Source organism: Phoxinus phoxinus (assembly GCF_949152265.1).
Source record: "Phoxinus phoxinus genome assembly, chromosome: 1".
NCBI lineage: Eukaryota > Metazoa > Chordata > Actinopteri > Cypriniformes > Leuciscidae > Phoxinus > Phoxinus phoxinus.
Window position 1 is genome coordinate 23,266,877 of NC_136876.1, and position 16,914 is coordinate 23,283,790.

Sequence of the window (16,914 nt, forward strand, 5' to 3'; positions counted from 1 at the left end):
TCTACACATTTTGTAACGTTGGTGAATTTTACTCTTATGAAATCTTGTGTAGCACAATTCTCTTTTTGACTAACCTATTATAATGTATTTCAATGGTCAGTGCTTTCATAATGCTTGCAGACAAAGCTAAGACGCATCTTTATCAAAGTTTTAACACGGGGGTGCATGTAAACTACCTGGTGTAAACGCATCAAAATGATATACACATGGTATCACCATGACAACACGGGAAGGTCCTTAAGGGCCAGTCTTCACAATGTTGTCAGTCATATTTGAAACGAAATGGAATATCATGAAGAGCAGGTATATGTGTACTACTAACAAATAGACTATCCATTTTGTAGCATGATGCAATGTTTACATTTTTTACTTTGCACCAACTGTGTTTTCCAAGGTCTCAGATTTGGCAGTTTTCAATTTCCCGTTGTTACTTTTCTTTAAAAAGGGGTTTTATGGACATGCTACAATTTGATATCGCATACATTAATTACTTGATATATTTTTGGAATCAAATGTTTATATGTGCCGTATTCTAGGGGTATCCGGAGTGTGTCTGCATGCGTACGCGTGTGTGTTTCGTCTGGTTGTTTTGTACCAAAAGAAGTGCTGTATTCTTGAGGGTTTGTGGTTTACATTTATATGAAGTGATTATGTACAAATTGGAAATACATTTGAACTGCATTGCTCTTTAAGATGTGCATCATTTCCCTGCATCCCCTTTAAGCAAACATATCAATAATTACAACTCGTAATCGCTCCGGCAAGCAGAACATCTATTATGGTGCACCACTCAATATAAGCACACTTCACTTAATGGTCTCATTTGCAAAAGCGAATGATTATAGATTTGGGTATCTTTACACCAATACACAATATGATATTCTCTAAATGGGATTCCAAACCTAGATAATATCAGCTTTTCCTCCTGTGAAAAACTACAGCCCTGATTCTGTGGTTCTTCAAGATGCATCTGGTTGATTATGTGTTCAATGAGTAATGGTCAATTGACGACCACTCAACAGCACACCACACTGAGGTAAATGTCACTGTATCTATCCCAGGCCACTGACAACAACAGTGCACATTTTAGAGCCAGGCTTAAAAAATGTCTACCTTATTAAGTGTTTTAGAGCTTATAACACAAAAAATGTTTATTCATTATCAAAATGCCCAAAATCGCACTTTTAAAATTAGGCTTCGTCACACCGTAGGTTTTTCCAAGACGTTAGAAACTCTGGTCCTAAAAATGACAAAAAGGGGGTGTTGAGGGAGTGAAATAAAGTAGGTATTTTGGCTTATTTTAAACCACTGAGCCTTAAAACTCCAAAAACTTATTATGGATACTTAATATAATAAATTAAGAGTATCCCTTAAGTCATATTGATTGTTAAAAGAGAACACAGAACATTTTACATATAAAGGGTTAGTTCACCTAAACATTTGCATTCTTTAATCATTTACTCACCTTGATGTCATTAAACCTTTATAAAATTATTTCTGATGTGGAGATATTTAGCAGAATGTCTAAGCAGCTCTTTGTCCATACAAGTGGACGGGGATCAGGGGCCGTCGAGCACTAAAAATGACGAACAAGCACCACAAAAGTATCCCATATATGCACAAGTCTTTTGATGCCAAAATGTACAGCATTCCCTGAAAATATGACCTTGAAAATATTCCACTATAAACTCATTTTGTGCTGCACAGAAGAAAGTCAGCAGGTTTGGAACAGGTTTGTGGGCCTCAGGATTACTTAAAATTATACAAACTATTAAACTAGTCTAAAATAGCTATTAAAAAATCCCCCTCAACATCTATTTCCTGTCTCCTTACACATTACAACAGGAAAACGCATGCAAACTAATTGGTTTAAAAATAAAGAGTATGATTCCAGAAGAACACGCTCTGGAATTCTGAAACTTAATTATTTTAATTTGACCTATAATTATTTTAATCTATAGACACTCTTTTATGTAAATTATTCAGATATTGTTGTAGACAATGCAGACATTTTTCTAAGATGAAACGTCATTTTAAAAAGTAATTTCATATATCCACGTGTTTAAATTAGATATGTGAACTTAGTACTGAAATGTTCATAAAAAAAAAAGACTCCAAAGACACTTGAAATGTTTTGTGTTTTCTTCTAAAAATGCTCAACATCGCCACCTGGTGGGACTAATGGGACCATTCCTCTTCTTTTTTTTCTTTTGCCTGAAAATTCTGACAATTCAAGACATTACAAGCCTTAAACATATATAATGATCACTTTATCATATAGAGTTAAGTTAAACCCTACCTAAAATGTCCACGTGACCCTGAAGAACTTCAGGGTATTTAAAGGGATTGTCCACCCAAACATTTAAATTGTCATTATTTGCTCACCCATGTTATATAATAGATGATATTTTGAAAAATGTTGGTAATCAAACAATTTTGGTTACTATTGACTTTATTCTATTTTTTGTCCATACAAACAAAGTCAATGGGAACCAAAACTGTTCAATTAGTTACCAACATTCTCCAAAAAATATCTTCTATTATATTCCACTGAAGAAAGAAAGTCAAGCAGGTTTGGAACAACATGAGGGTGAGTAAATGATGACACTTTTTGGGTGGACTATCCCTAAGTACAGTAGAATCAACATTTTGAGTCTTCATTGAAATAATGTGTTTTACACAATTGCCCTTTTTTTTTTTTTTTACCTCTCTACCTGCTGATAGAGAAATCCAAAAGAGTAAACACTCAATAAAATCTAAAAATCAAACCATTTAATTTAGCATATTAAAAGAAGCAGAAAACAGTTGACAACACTGGCACTTGTTTGTTGCATCCTACTGGTCTGATGGCAGGGCACACAACAGGAACATAAAATTAATTTCAACACCACCATCAAACACTGTAGGCTACTCAAAAGGTTTTCTGAGGACATAAGTCATCATGTGACTTATATTCTTCAGCGTCTCTCAATCCAGCCCAGCATGGCACATTGTAGATGTCTCTATAATCTAGAACAGCAGATTCAACTCTGATGTTCAGCGATCAAGAGCGGGAAAACTGTGACTGCATGTCACAATGAACAGGGAAGCCGTCCCACGAGTCTTTCATATAGCTTAAGTTCTTTTTCATTTCTCCTGCTGAGGCAGAAGCACCATTGCCTCACCTATTATGAACACGCATGTGATTCCGACAGGTGTAGGCATCCTTAAAGCTACGCGCGCACACCGGACAGTCAAAAAGACGTAGCTGCAGATGCACTCGGCTGTGGTTCCTCAGAGTCCCGTCGTTGTTGAAGCGTTTCCCGCACTGGGCGCAAGCGTACGGCTTCTCCCCTGTATGAATGAGCATGTGAACCTTTAGGCGTGAGTGATGAGGGAAAAGTTTTCCACACTGTGGGCAAACGTGTGTCTCAGGACCACTTCCTCGTCCTTTTGCCCTACACTGCCTGACTTCTCTGCTAAACGCTGCGTGACGTAGGGGATTGAACGCAACGTTAGCTACATGTATACCGAGATGACCGTTGCTGTTGATAGCGTCGTTCCTGACTGATCCGAAGTCTGTGTTTTGATGAGCGGTGTTGTAGTTGACGTGAGCTATGCCTGATTCAGGACAAGTGGTCTTTGACACATTTGGGCTAATTGTACTGATGGACACTTGCAAGGTTTTAGCCTTTAGCTTTAAATGTTTAGCTGATTGTAGTTGAGAGGAATTTGATGTATTGAAAACTTTAGGATCAGACTTGTGAGTAATGTCAGTAGAAGCTGGTAACTGAGCAGAGCAATGAGGTAATGGACTGTAGACGGATGTGTTAGCATGGGTGGATTGTGAATTGAGGCTTTCAAAAGGCTCAGTTTTTACACCACAAGGTAATTCGTTTACAGTGGATGTCTCAAAGTCTTCATCTGACTGAGCCAGTGTGTTTGGTATTGTGGGACAAGGTAAATCAAAGTCTGATTGGGTCATCAGAAGCGCATGGCTGGAGAACTCTTCCACTTTCGTCCCGGCGGGCTGTTCATTTTGTACCTGGTTCTGATAGATCTCCGTAGGCATTGTTTCCGTCTCAACGCTAGAGGTCCACTTTAGATGAAGAGGTGGAGATGACGGTGCAGGATTTGAAGCGGCTGGACCTGTAAAAGATGAAGGTCTGAGGAGATCAGGTGGAAACAGTATCTAAGACACTTAAAGGTAGGGTAGGTCAGAATTGTCTAAAAAAAACTTTTATTCAAATTTGTTTAAACTGTCTTTATATACCAATGCATAATTAAAATGTAAGTACTCTGATAAAAAGAGTATAAAAATCGAGTGACTCTAGACCGTTTAATCTTCATTAAACACAGCTCATTAATTCCATTCACTCCCACCTAAAAACGGGTGCGCGACTGCGCGCACGTGGGCAGAGCCAGTAATAACGGCGGTAGTCATGGCGACGGAGAGTGACAGTCGCGCAAGCCAATCCTGTGATTCGTCCCGAATGGAAATAATGAGCTGTGTTTAATGAAGATTAAACGGTCTAGAGTCACTCGATTTTTATACTCTTTTTATCAGAGTACTTACATTTTAATTATGCATTGATATATATAGAAAGTTTAATCAAATTTGGTAAAAAGTTTTTATATAAATCCTACCTACCCTACCTTTAACTAATTTTGGTTAGTCTGGGTTAACCGATTTCACAGGATATCGTGTAGTTTATGATGTTCACAGACTCTGATTCCATACAGTCGGGCATGCTTGATATTTTGATCGAATTTAAGAACACATATTGTTTTCATTTGTCATCTCCGTGTTTCTGTGCGAGTTTTTGTTGTGTCGGACCAACTTGAAAGTCTGGTAGTGTGTGATCCTCTAAAAATTTTCTCTGAAATAATTTATAAAGTAGGAAAATGTATGAGGTCTAGTGACTTAAAATTAGTTTAGATTTTAACATTTGTGTAGCGTCTTATAGCCTTAATTCATCTAAAACTACTCCAGATTCAAACATAGCTTTTTACAACAAATGTAAGTTACTATATACAGTTCCAGTCAGACATTTGGAAAGTGAATGTATGTTTTTTTAAAGACCTTTAAAGCTTTTATGTCTCACATACATTTTTTATGTTTCAGTTTAAGATGCACAGAAAAATGTGTTCCTTCAAGTGCAGATGTACAAATATTTTCACAACATGCAGGCCCTTAAAGTGAAATATTTCTATATCCAGGATAATTTTGAAAGGTTGTATGGACATAAGCATTACAATCATTTGACCATGTAGTGATCATTTTTTAATGGATAAGTTGAACCAAATAGATCGTGAAGTCAACAGTCAACAAGTAACCAACATGGGGGGGGGGGGAGAAAAAAAAACATCGAAGGAAACACCTCATGACTAAGTGTGTAGAACAGCTAAGTAAGGCAATTTAAATGTAAAAAAAAATTGTTTAATTGTTTTGGTCTGTTTTTAATTTTCAATATAATTCCCATACTTACCTCTGTGTCATTTCATCGTTTTGAGGACTTAAATTGGTCTGAAATAATTCAACAAAACAACGAGAAGTTTTATTCAAACTGGTAATTTTGACTGTGTAAAATTGACGTAGGCCTATTTGAAGTGAGTTATTGATGTGTTATAAAACATTAAATACTATTTATATTTCATATCTGCTTATTTATTGGTTTAAAACTGTCAGTGTCCTTACAAAAACTTACAATGACATTGCAACCATTATTTCTGCACAATTATTACTACTGTAAAACCAGATCTCATTCAAAATGTTCAAGAGGCGTTCAGACAGTCTTTCTGTCATTGTGTTTAACTTGTTAATGATAGAGTTGGCTGATGTGTTTTACTATTACCATAGCAGAAACTATAGTTTCTATGGTAATATGTGTAGGAAAGTAAGTTAAATAAACCGCTGTTAACGTTATCGACAGAACACTTTTTGTTGTTGTTGTTATTATTATGAAAGGGCTAAGTTATGTACCGATTGACTCGACGATTTTTTCAATCTCCTTCAGTCTCCGTCTGAGATACTCGTTGTCCTTCTGCACGCTGTCCAGCTCTTTCTCATACTGCAGGACAGTCCCGCCGATCATGTCCATGATTTCATTGAGCGCCGCCATCAAGCGCTCCGTCAGAAACGTGTTGATGACTTGCAGCTTCGTCATCTTGACGTTGTTTCGCAGTAAATGCAGTTATTTTATGTTCGGCGTACAGTAAAGACAGAATGTAAACAACACTCTTCCCTACCCTGTGTGGTCATATGACCACTTATTTGTTCCTCTTAACCACAGAAATAAACTGATTCAGCGCCCACCAAAGGAGAGGAGTGGTGGTACAGAAAGGGCAGTTCACACCATAGACATCATATAGATAGACGCCCTATCGACCGCTACTGCCAATTAGCGCGGTCGAGCCGTGGGGCCGCCATCTTAAACCGGTCACCCGCTCCACTCAGTGTAATCTGTATGGCAGGTGCAATGAGCTGTCAGCGCATTTAATTAATCATAACTCACTGAATACCCAACTGATTTTCACGCAGGGTTTTTTTCTGCTAATGTCATTCATGTAGCTATGATACAGGACACATGGTTCGGCATATTTTAATATTCATAGTAGGCTTAACAGTAATATAATATTCTGATATAAGATATAAAGTGACCAGACGTCCAAAATCAAAATATGTGATGTAGGATATAAGGTATTTTATAAATCACACAATATAAATATGATAAAGGACACATGGTTCGGCATATTTTAATATTCATAGTAGGCTTAACAGTAATAATAAAGATATAAAGTGACCAGACGTCCAAAATCAAAATATGTGATACAGGATAAGGTATTTTATAAAGCACACACTATAAATATGATAAATATTTTAATAAGTTGTGACACACACACACACACTCGATTTGCGCATCGCCGTCATGTGTGTATTACACAGGTAAGTTAACGTTATTACATTGCTTCCTGATATCACGTGTGCAAACACAAATAACCTATATTTGTATATGTTTATGCTACAGGGCCGTTGAATGCTTGTATCTGATAACCGAGAAGCTCTTGTAATAATTACTTTACCCATAGACAGTACTGTTACTGACTTTCCCCAACCTCTCCATGCCGAGTGGTGCAGTAAACCTAGCCTAGAATGTTGGCTGGCTACGATTTCTGTACAGTAATATCAAAGATCCTTGCTCCTTCTCAATTATCTGGTAATATTCTATTCACAAAACACAACCAAAAGTACGGTAATGTTAAAATGTACTTGTGAAAAGTAATCCCGGGCCCTATTTGCGATGGTCCGCCGATTAGAACAGGAAAATGCTCCACAGTGCTCTGGAATCTGACTGCTGCTAAGCAACGAAACTAGGAGTACGACCGGTTTAAGATGGCGGCCGTATTTCTCGGTGCCCAGCAGCCAATAGGGCATCTAGTCTCTATATAATATCTATGGTTCACACTGCCAGTTGTTTCTGATGGTATTGGATGGTACCATAATTTCCACCAAAACACAAAAGTTGCCACAGTTGATGTTACTAGCATAAAACCATAATTTCAGAGATCAGAGAAATCCTTCAAACGAAGCAGAGATTTCCTTCTAACAGTTGAAGAACATTTCAGAACGTTTCATTAATGCAAGAAAGCCATTTTTTTATTTGAATCTGACTGACCGATGATTTGGTGAAATATTATAGTTCCCATGTCATGGTAATTAAAAAAAATATTATTCTGTAAGTACTTATATCATGTCGTCATATCTGCGCCGTCAAGACACAAACATACGAACTTCCCATCAAGTTTTTTTTTTTTTTTTTCAAACATTGTGAAAGTGCATTAAAGCTAATCTGTAAATCCATCTGTCTTCCAATTCAGTTTACAGGTAACATTTGCGTATGCACTGGCAGAGCATACAGGTACTTTAGCTTGAAATCAGTCTTTATCAATTCATACTGCATGTTATTTTGGGATAAATTATGTCCTAACTATTTATCTGTCTGCATTTTATTATTATGAATCTGTATGTTCTGTTCACATTATAAATACCATTAATAAATTATGGGTAAAATAAATTCTAAATGCGTATTAAAATCAAGTTAAATTTAAGATGCCTTATTACTCATTTAACTTATATAAATGTATTCAATAATCAGATTAAATGCACATTTTGAATATAAATAATTTTACACCCATGCTTTATAGACATCTCTCAGCATAATCGAAATTAAGGGTAATCACAATAATCACAATTATTTTTACCTTATTTACAGCCCCAATTTAAATTGTATTGCATTACTGAATTTTGGAAATATTAGCATCAACTGACATATTTTTTTCAAATCCTTTTTCAATAGATTTGGCCCAGAACCCTCCAGTGTCAAGTGAAGGAAGCTCCTCTCATGAGATTGCTACAGAAACCAAGCAACAGAAATGAAGACGAAAGCAACAGAAAGCTGAAGATGAATCCAGAATCGTGAGTGTCATTATATTTTATTCTATGTGCAGTACAAATTTTAATACATGACGAATTAACATGAAACATTTAAACCTAACTGGGCAACCACACAATGCCTTTGTTCAGACCTGAAATGTACATGTGTCTTGGGTGATTGATGTATCTTGATTGTCATAATTCATGATGACACATCAATCACTATGTCATTGTGTTAATTCAAGATATTAAACTGCAAAAAGTTAAAGGGTTAGTTGACACACAAGTGTAAAATTGTTGTAATTTCTCACCCTCATGTCATTCCAAACCCGAAAAGACTTTTGTTCATCTTCGAAACTCAAATAAATATATCAAGAATACTGCACGCAACTACCACTTTGACACTTCAAAAAGTTCATAAAGAGATCATAAAACGAACCCATATGAATTGAGCCGTTTAGTCCAAATTTTCTGAAGAGACTTGATCGCTTTGTGATGAATAGATTGAATTTAGACTTTTATTCACATATAAACATGAATCAACCAACATAAACAGAAGAAAAAGAAAATTTGGACTAAACTGCTTGGTTCATGGATTAGTTTTAAGATCTCTTTGTTAACTTTTTGAACCGTCAAAGTGGTAGTTGTGTAGCTGTCAATGGAGGGAAAGAAAGCTGTCAGATTTCATCAAAAATATCTTCATTTGTGTTTCAAAGACTAAAGAAAGTCTTGCGGGTTTGGTACGACATGAGGGTCAGTAAATTACTGAATTAAAATTTTTGGGTGAACTATCCCTTTAATAAAAAAATGTGGCCTAGACCTCATCAGAACAATCGAATCTCAATGCGTCTTGGGTGCGTTTACACCTGTACTTCGAGTTGTTCGCTTGTGCAAGATGAATGTTAATGCCAGGTGTGAACGGTAATACTCTGTGACTACACAATCATCTGAACAGAATTGTTCCTGAGAGAGATGGTTGTCATTATGCTATGTAACTGTTTGATTGTTTTTGTTTTGATTTTTGGTTAGAAGACCTCCGCTAAGTTCCTGGAAAGGCTTCTCCCAAGACCTTCAAGGACCTGATTGACTGCAGAATCTGCTGTGCAAGATGATGAAACTGATGATTCAGGTTAGACTATAGTTCAGAATAAGATTATCTATACACGTTCATGCATGAATGCATTTTGCTGAAGTTGTCACGTGTTATTTAGAATGGGGCAGCGATCTTGCATCAATTCGTCTCCTGCAAGAGACCTGGAAAGATGTCCTCATATCAAGCTGAACAACACCTTGTCGTCTCCAAAAAGGTACATTTGGACATTTCTGTCACACTGCCTATTGTCTGCCTCAAAATATTGCCATTTGTGTTGATTGTATTGTGGAAAACGAATATAAAGACGGCCAATTGGAGAGCTGACTTTGAGTGTTATTTTTGTCTTTGACAGAGACCAGCATACAAGACCACCTTGACTGCATTAAGGAGACCACACAGCATACCTGCTCGCGGCCGGTGATGCTGATATGGCAATAAACTCAAATACTACTTCCTGTTCGCTGAATGGGACAAAGAGGAACTGCATACATGGATGCTACACAACTGTTGACAAGTAGTTTTCTGCAATCTTGTTCAAATCTACCTGTCATATTTCTTCATGTCTAGGCAAATTAACATGATTTTATGTTTTTTCTTGACTTTTTTTTTCTTGCAACTCCTCATGAATGTGATAATTTGACCTTTACACATCTGGCATATGTTATAAAGGAGCCACTTTGCCTATTTGTTAAATAAACTTTGGATTTATACATCTGTCTGAAGACTCTTGATTTTATCTTGTACATTAACACTATATAATAGTGTAAATAGTTTTTGCACTGAACAGAATACTTATAAATAACACTTATAGTGTAATCCAATAGTGTAAATCCAATGGAATTAAATCAACACCAGGGGTGTTAAAAACCCCAAGTGTAAAACTTAAACAACAATTTAAGTGTAACACTTTACACTCGAAGTGTAATTTTTCTACACTGTAAGGTGCTATATTAACACTGTAAATTCAACACTACAAACGGTGTACTTTTTACTCTAGATAGATTGGGACCATATATGATCCGGAGTAGTGTTAAAATTAACACTTTAAGTGTTAATTTGACACTGCGTTTTTTACTGTGTCATTATTGAGAAAGTTTCTCGTTACTTTGAGAAACTACGGGGCCGTTTACATGACACCTTTTTTGTATCGTTGTTGTGTAAACACCGCAAGTCATTGTTATGAGTACGTTTCTTTTTATTATGAGAAGCTACAGTAAGTCATTGTTATGGGAAACCAAGTCATTATTATGAGAAAGTTTCTCAGTATGAGATTGTTTTTTTAATAATGTATTTTTGCCCATTTCCACCATTGTGAAAATATGATTTTGTAAGTCATAATAATGAGAAACATTCTCGTAATAATGACTTACCATATCATAATGAGAGCAGCCTTTCTCATAGGCCTTGAGTAAATTTGGGAGGGGAAATCGAATAATTATGCCTCATAATGAGAAACTCTCATAATGAGAAACTCTCATAATGACATGGCATCTCATAATAATTAGAAACAGTCATTATTAAGACATCATTACAAGAATGTGGTTGCAATAATCCTTGAGATGTTTTTGATATGTCTATAAATCCAAGATTTGTAATCTCATCTGAACAAATGTTATTTTTAGGAGGCACACACTGGAACAACAACAAACAATATTCTCAAAATTAACCAGAATTAATTTATTGTAAAAATTAGTATAAAAGACGAAATCAGTTCAAAACTTCATACACGAACATCTTACATTTCTGTGGGGTGATAAAATAGTCTCTAAAATTCTCTTTATTACAGTTTTCTTTAATATTAATCATGCCCTTGCTAGTTCATTTAAATAGCATCCCATTTTTTTTTCTAAACAACGAAGAAACATCCATTCACCAGTTACTTACAGGCTAAAGTTTGTGCCATTATTCCAAGCTGTATAATTTTACGCTTCATCTGTAACCATAATCAAAAGGCTTGGATGACCAACTGTATGCATACATATCTGACTGCCCTATCTCAACCCACTCCATACAATGTTGATTTTGATGAAACGATTCTTTTGAAAACACACCAAATGTTACACAACCCTTGTGGTTCACTCAGCGGTTCGCCATGACGCACAATAGCCAGTGTCCATACTGACTGAGAGCGCTTTAGAGGTTTTCACACAGTCTTTCTCGTAATCTCTTTCATTCGTCTCTTCTCAGCACTGCCAAAGATTAGCACATTTCCTGCAGGAATAACACAAAGATGATATCTTGCTTTCCTCATATTTATCCTATTATGCAAGCACCATTAAGGCAGTTGAACAGACTGAGCAGAAATGTTGTACTACAGCCAATATATATATATATATATATGTATACATAAAATCAGAGAACAAAGGATAATGTCGTGATAATGTCAACATTTACCATGTTTCATCCGAAGGTGCTTTAGAAGGGCCGACGTTGTGTACTCTTTGCGACCACGAGATATGACGGCCCTGCACATAAGGCACACCGCTTTGCTACAATCGCCTTCTTTTAGAGAGAAATACTTCCATACAGGGCTTGATTTGGCTATTGTCCTCTTTTGCATTTCACAGCATTTACTGCTACAGTACGCCCCGTTGGTGCATAGTATGTTGTGATATGAAACGTGATCAGCATCATAAGATGAACTGCTGTGCTGGGATACTGTGGGAGGAGCTTCACCGCTAGTGTATGTTGGCTGGTTTGGGTGTTGTGCTCTGTAGGCGTCCGATGTCCCTAAAGGCAAGTCTGGACTGTGTGGCGACCAGCTCTGATAGACATCTTCAGTGCTCCCCATTGCATCGCCTGAACACAAGTTGGAATTCATGAATTCAACTTTGATTTTAGTTGGGAAATTACAGTTTGTCATCTCATCCTCATCAGGATGTGTGCTCTGTTCGGTGTGATCAGTGCACATGTGTGAGCCCTCATTGTTGCTGGCTTCTGATGGCAAAGCTACAGATTCCCGGTAAGCGTCGGCAGAGTACTCAGGCTTTTCCGGTTTTATGAGCGGATGTTGTTCGCCATGTCTCTGGCATCGGTCCTGATGGATCTCTTCAAAGGGTTCTGGCTCCTCAGTCTGGCTGCAGATCCATCCAGGCTGCACAGGGGAGATGGGCTGATAAGACTGCACAGGAGCTAAAAAATACAAAAACCAACATAAAATGATAACATTTAAGATCCATGTGAACCTGTAATGTGACTACAGCTCCAATAACCTATCCACATTTGATTAAACACCTTGATAACATAAGATTTAAAAAATCCACAGATGTTTTTCCTGTGTTGATTTATTTCAAATTAAGAAGGGTAGCTGGGACAGAATTTATTAAAGTGCTGCTCTTTACCTATTTAATTTAATAGCCAATAGGCTTTAAAGTCACAATGAAACAGAAGTATCAACAGATCTTTTCTTCCATATTGTGGTGTGCAATATTGTGGTGTGCATCAAAGTGTAATGGATTATTGAAAAATATTTAGGGCAGGCACTTAGTTCTATTCATTGGATTTTTGAGATGTGGACATTGCGCTAAAAAACAGAGAAGAACGTGAGCTTGCAGTTGTGAGGGTTTAACCAGAGCGAAGTCTGTCATTTCACCAGAAGATTGATTTATAATATTTTATTTATAAAAAGTAAATAAAAAAATGCATGGATGAATCATTTTCAAAATTCAATAACATTCAAATAGATATAATGATAGTGTCGGTTTAATGTTGATTTCAAATCGTGTCACAGCAGTGAACCATCATTTGCTACTAGTTATTAGTTATTATTAGAAGAGACTTATATTCTGGAAAGCATTTAATTGGACGAAAATTGGACACATCCACAAGTGCACAGTGATTGATTCATATTGTTGGTCGGTTTTCCATTCCATTTTTCCAAGATCCATTTTAAATATGAATGTTTAATAAAAAGAAGTTAACTTAAGTACACTAACAGATAGACTAAAAGTCACAAAACTCAACCATTTTTATTTGATGGGTGTTTAACTCTATAGCAGAGTTTTAAGAAGTCACGTTTTATATATATATATATATATATATATATATATATATATATATATATATATATATACACACACACACACACACACAGTAGGCAATACCAGTTCCTAGTTGTATGTGTGTGTGTGTATATATATATATATATATGCTATATTCATAAAGGTCCATGTTTATTCACACATCCTCCAATACCATGTAATCAAAAATAGATTAATTTATGATGAATAATCTTGTGGCTACGAATCAAAGATGCGTGACCAGCCACAACCAAAACACGCCCACAAAATAGTTGACAACAACAAAAAAATACATTCCATGGACTCCAATTTAGATCCAGTTAAAATGGTATTACCACTCTATAGATAGATATAGATAAAGATAGATAGATAGATAGATAGATAGATAGATAGATAGATAGATAGATAGATAGATAGATAAACATAATGGAAAAACATTCACCATGATATTATATGGAGTTTCATATTTTAAGCGTCATACCTGCGTTTGCGCGTTCACTGAAGCACCCTGAGTCTCGTAACATTTGTTTCAGTCGCTCGTTTTCGCTCCTGATTCGCTCCGTTTCCTCCTCATACTCCCGAACCGTTCTGCCGACTGTAAAGAGGATCTCCTTCACAGCAGCCATTAAGCGCTCGGTCATGAAAGTATTCAGACGATCAAGTTTAGTCATTTTACTATATTTAGATCGCTGTATGTAAATGATAAATAGACAATACAGGTACCGATAACGAGCGCGTGAAAGTTCTCCCTTTAAAATCAAACCATCAAGACGAACACATAAGGTTGGTTGCTGTGCTAACAGAAGTGTCTCTAGCACCCTTCACAGGACAGGAGGAGGGAGCACAGCTTTTGGTCAAATAACGTCGTCATTCATATTATTTACACCAATGACCAAAAACATTATGAGCACCTGTCTATGTCTAATATGATGTTGGTCCTCAGCGTGCTGCCAAAACAGCGTTGACCCACCAAGACATGGACTCTATGAGACCCCTGAAGGTGTCCTGTGGTAGGCTATCAGACACCAAAACATTAGCAGCAGATCTTTCATGTCCTGTAGGTTGCGAGGTGAAGCTCCATGGATCAAACTTGTTAGTCCAGCACATTCACACATCCCACAGATGCTCAATCGGATTGAGGTCTGGGAGGCCAGGGCACTTCATCATGTTCCTCAAACAAGTGCATGCAGTGTGGCAGGGTGCATCATCCTGCTGAAAGAGGCCACTTCCAACTGGGATCACCACTATTTGGATAAATGTTGTCTTAGGACAAAACAAAACCTGACATAAGACAACATTAATCCCATTGCATTTTAAGTGAAAGTATCTAGCCAAACGAGTGAAAATAAATGTGCTTAAATATACAAAAGTAAAAAATAAAAAAAAACTTTGAAGAATAAAATTTAACACAAGTTAATAAAGCAACCTGATTAATCACAATATTCAGAGGTATGGTCAATGACGGTCAATATGGTCAAATTAAAAATGTATACATTTTTAAATGCACTTCATTAAGTGACTCAACTTCCCCCTCTTTAATTACTCATGTGAGAATGAGAATTCATTATAAATAATTTATCTTTAAAGAACTATTGAGCTCAAAAGTCCCAAAATGTCATTCCGGGTAACTGTCCCGCCGGCTTAAAATCTGAATACAAAAAAATACAACAAAATTTTACAAAATATAAATAAAGTTATTTCAAATCTACTTGGGCATAATTGTATTGATGTTTCCTACAAATATAGTGATAATACTAAGCTTATTTACATTTTTATGACAGAAAGACTTTTGTCCTCAAATTATGATTTCTCTAATGTCATTCCTGGATAACAGACATCAATGACCATTTTGGACCATAATGCATTTTGGTATGTCATGTGACATACTATTGTATCAAAAGGAAGACCCTGAAGGAGCACTAGAACATGTGCAAAGGTCAGTAAGTGTCTCTTAAATTATTGATATTTTGACATTTCGGTCACTGGTGCACTTTGTAGCAATATCATATGTCCCTTTGAATAACACTAATAAAACATTTATAATGTTTTTATATTTAAAAACTATCTATTTGATCTAAAAGATTACCTTATGATAGCTAAGTTGTAGTTTTCCATAGGTGGTTAAGTTACAGTAGTGCCTGATTATAAAGAACAAATATTTGTTTTGTCATTCCTGGATAACATGTCATTCTTGGATAACAAAAAACCTCTGTTAGCCAGGACATGTCATCCATTATCCAGAATGACATATGCATTACAGTCTAATTTTTAATTAACATTTGTAAACTTTTAGGCATAGTTATTATTGTTATATTATTAACATTATTTACATAATTGTATGTTTTTTGCCATATTTTAGCTGTCATTCATCTTGATTTCATATGATTCAATGAGTCACATGGGTCATTATTATTGAATTTAACTTTTATAAATCATTAAACACTTGTCAGTGTCTCTTACTTTGTTTCAAGTTTGAGTGTTGGAAAGGAAAATTATACTGAGGATGATTTTTATGGTAATCCTGAAAAATATTGCAGAATGTCCTTACGTCATTCCGGCTAACAATGACACAGGCAATTACGGTAACATAACCCATATTTGTGTTAGATTACACAATTCAGTTTTTTGTTGAGTTAATGATAAAACAAGTCTTATTTACTTTATTGGAAAACATATCTAAACATTTTCCAGCTTTTATTTTTATTTGGTTCTGAGTTATCAGCAGCCAAAACTGAGCCCATGTCTTTATGAAATCCCAAATTGATTATATTATTGTGATCTAAATGTAGTTTTACGAGCACTAGTTGTTTGTTGAGCTCCAATTATGGATACCAGTATATTTGTATATGCCAACAATGGTAGAAATGTAATTAATTAAAAAATGCATTACGTTACCAAGGAATGTCATTTTCATGGGGAAAAAGATCTGATTCACCAAAAAAAGTGGTTAATTACATTCTTGAAATGTGTACATGGCATTGCATTACATACACAACACTAATAAGTTTAGAAAGTCCTAAAATTAGATTTTTTTGCCATTTTTTTTCTTCACATTTTAAATCCTTATCCGTCATTCACCCTGTGATAGATGTGACCAGTAAAGGAAGAAGAACACGGAGGCAGCAGGCTACAGCAAACGCTTAAGGCTTTATTCTCCACAGAATGAGGGTTACAAAAGTAAAACAAATGCTAACCCAACTGGGATAAACCAAAGTATTTATAAAGAGAAAGAAAAGAAAATAAACAAACAAAAAAACTTACAATAAACACGAGTCACTGCAATTGCCTCTCACACATTTACAGAGGTCTAGGGACTACAGGACCTGTTCTCTCACAGAACACCACTCCCCATACCAAAACAATTAACACACTTATACATTGGTGGCCAG

The 16,914-nt window shown here is 36.0% G+C and overlaps 2 protein-coding genes and 1 long non-coding RNA gene across 3 annotated transcripts; 1 reads left to right on the forward strand and 2 right to left on the reverse strand.

The window, feature by feature from the left end:
- Window positions 1-2,755: 2,755 nt before the first annotated feature.
- Window positions 2,756-6,268, reverse strand: LOC307010762 (uncharacterized protein). The gene is made up of 2 exons (XM_079635744.1): window positions 5,963-6,268; window positions 2,756-4,128 (listed from the first exon to the last, which is right to left on the reverse strand). The coding sequence occupies exons 1-2, from the start codon at window positions 6,144-6,146 to the stop codon at window positions 3,161-3,163; spliced, it is 1,152 nt and encodes a 383-aa protein (XP_079491870.1). The 5' UTR covers window positions 6,147-6,268; the 3' UTR covers window positions 2,756-3,160.
- A 1,494-nt stretch (window positions 6,269-7,762) lies between these two features.
- On the forward strand, window positions 7,763-10,216 carry LOC306997009. Its single transcript, XR_013797237.1, has 4 exons — window positions 7,763-8,455; window positions 9,443-9,542; window positions 9,625-9,720; window positions 9,859-10,216. It is a non-coding gene; the product is annotated as an uncharacterized lncRNA (long non-coding RNA).
- Window positions 10,217-10,685: 469 nt separating this feature from the next.
- Window positions 10,686-14,813, reverse strand: LOC306995402 (uncharacterized protein). Its single transcript, XM_079606985.1, has 3 exons — window positions 14,007-14,813; window positions 11,901-12,638; window positions 10,686-11,717 (listed from the first exon to the last, which is right to left on the reverse strand). The coding sequence occupies exons 1-3, from the start codon at window positions 14,194-14,196 to the stop codon at window positions 11,650-11,652; spliced, it is 996 nt and encodes a 331-aa protein (XP_079463111.1). The 5' UTR covers window positions 14,197-14,813; the 3' UTR covers window positions 10,686-11,649.
- Between the last annotated feature and the right edge of the window lie 2,101 nt (window positions 14,814-16,914).

What these genes read in the sequence shown, in the direction of transcription:
- LOC307010762 (XM_079635744.1), bottom strand. Translation starts at nt 6,146, where the DNA reads ATGACGAAGCTGCAAGTCATCAACACGTTTCTGACGGAGCGCTTGATG. An exon ending in AAAAATCGTCGAGTCAATCG is followed by an intron (nt 4,129 to 5,962) that starts GTACATAACTTA and finishes CATCTTTTACAG; the next exon opens with GTCCAGCCGCTTCAAATCCT.
- LOC306995402 (XM_079606985.1), bottom strand. Translation starts at nt 14,196, where the DNA reads ATGACTAAACTTGATCGTCTGAATACTTTCATGACCGAGCGCTTAATG. An exon ending in CAGTGAACGCGCAAACGCAG is followed by an intron (nt 12,639 to 14,006) that starts GTATGACGCTTA and finishes TGTATTTTTTAG; the next exon opens with CTCCTGTGCAGTCTTATCAG. An exon ending in GCACCTTCGGATGAAACATG is followed by an intron (nt 11,718 to 11,900) that starts GTAAATGTTGAC and finishes TTATTCCTGCAG; the next exon opens with GAAATGTGCTAATCTTTGGC.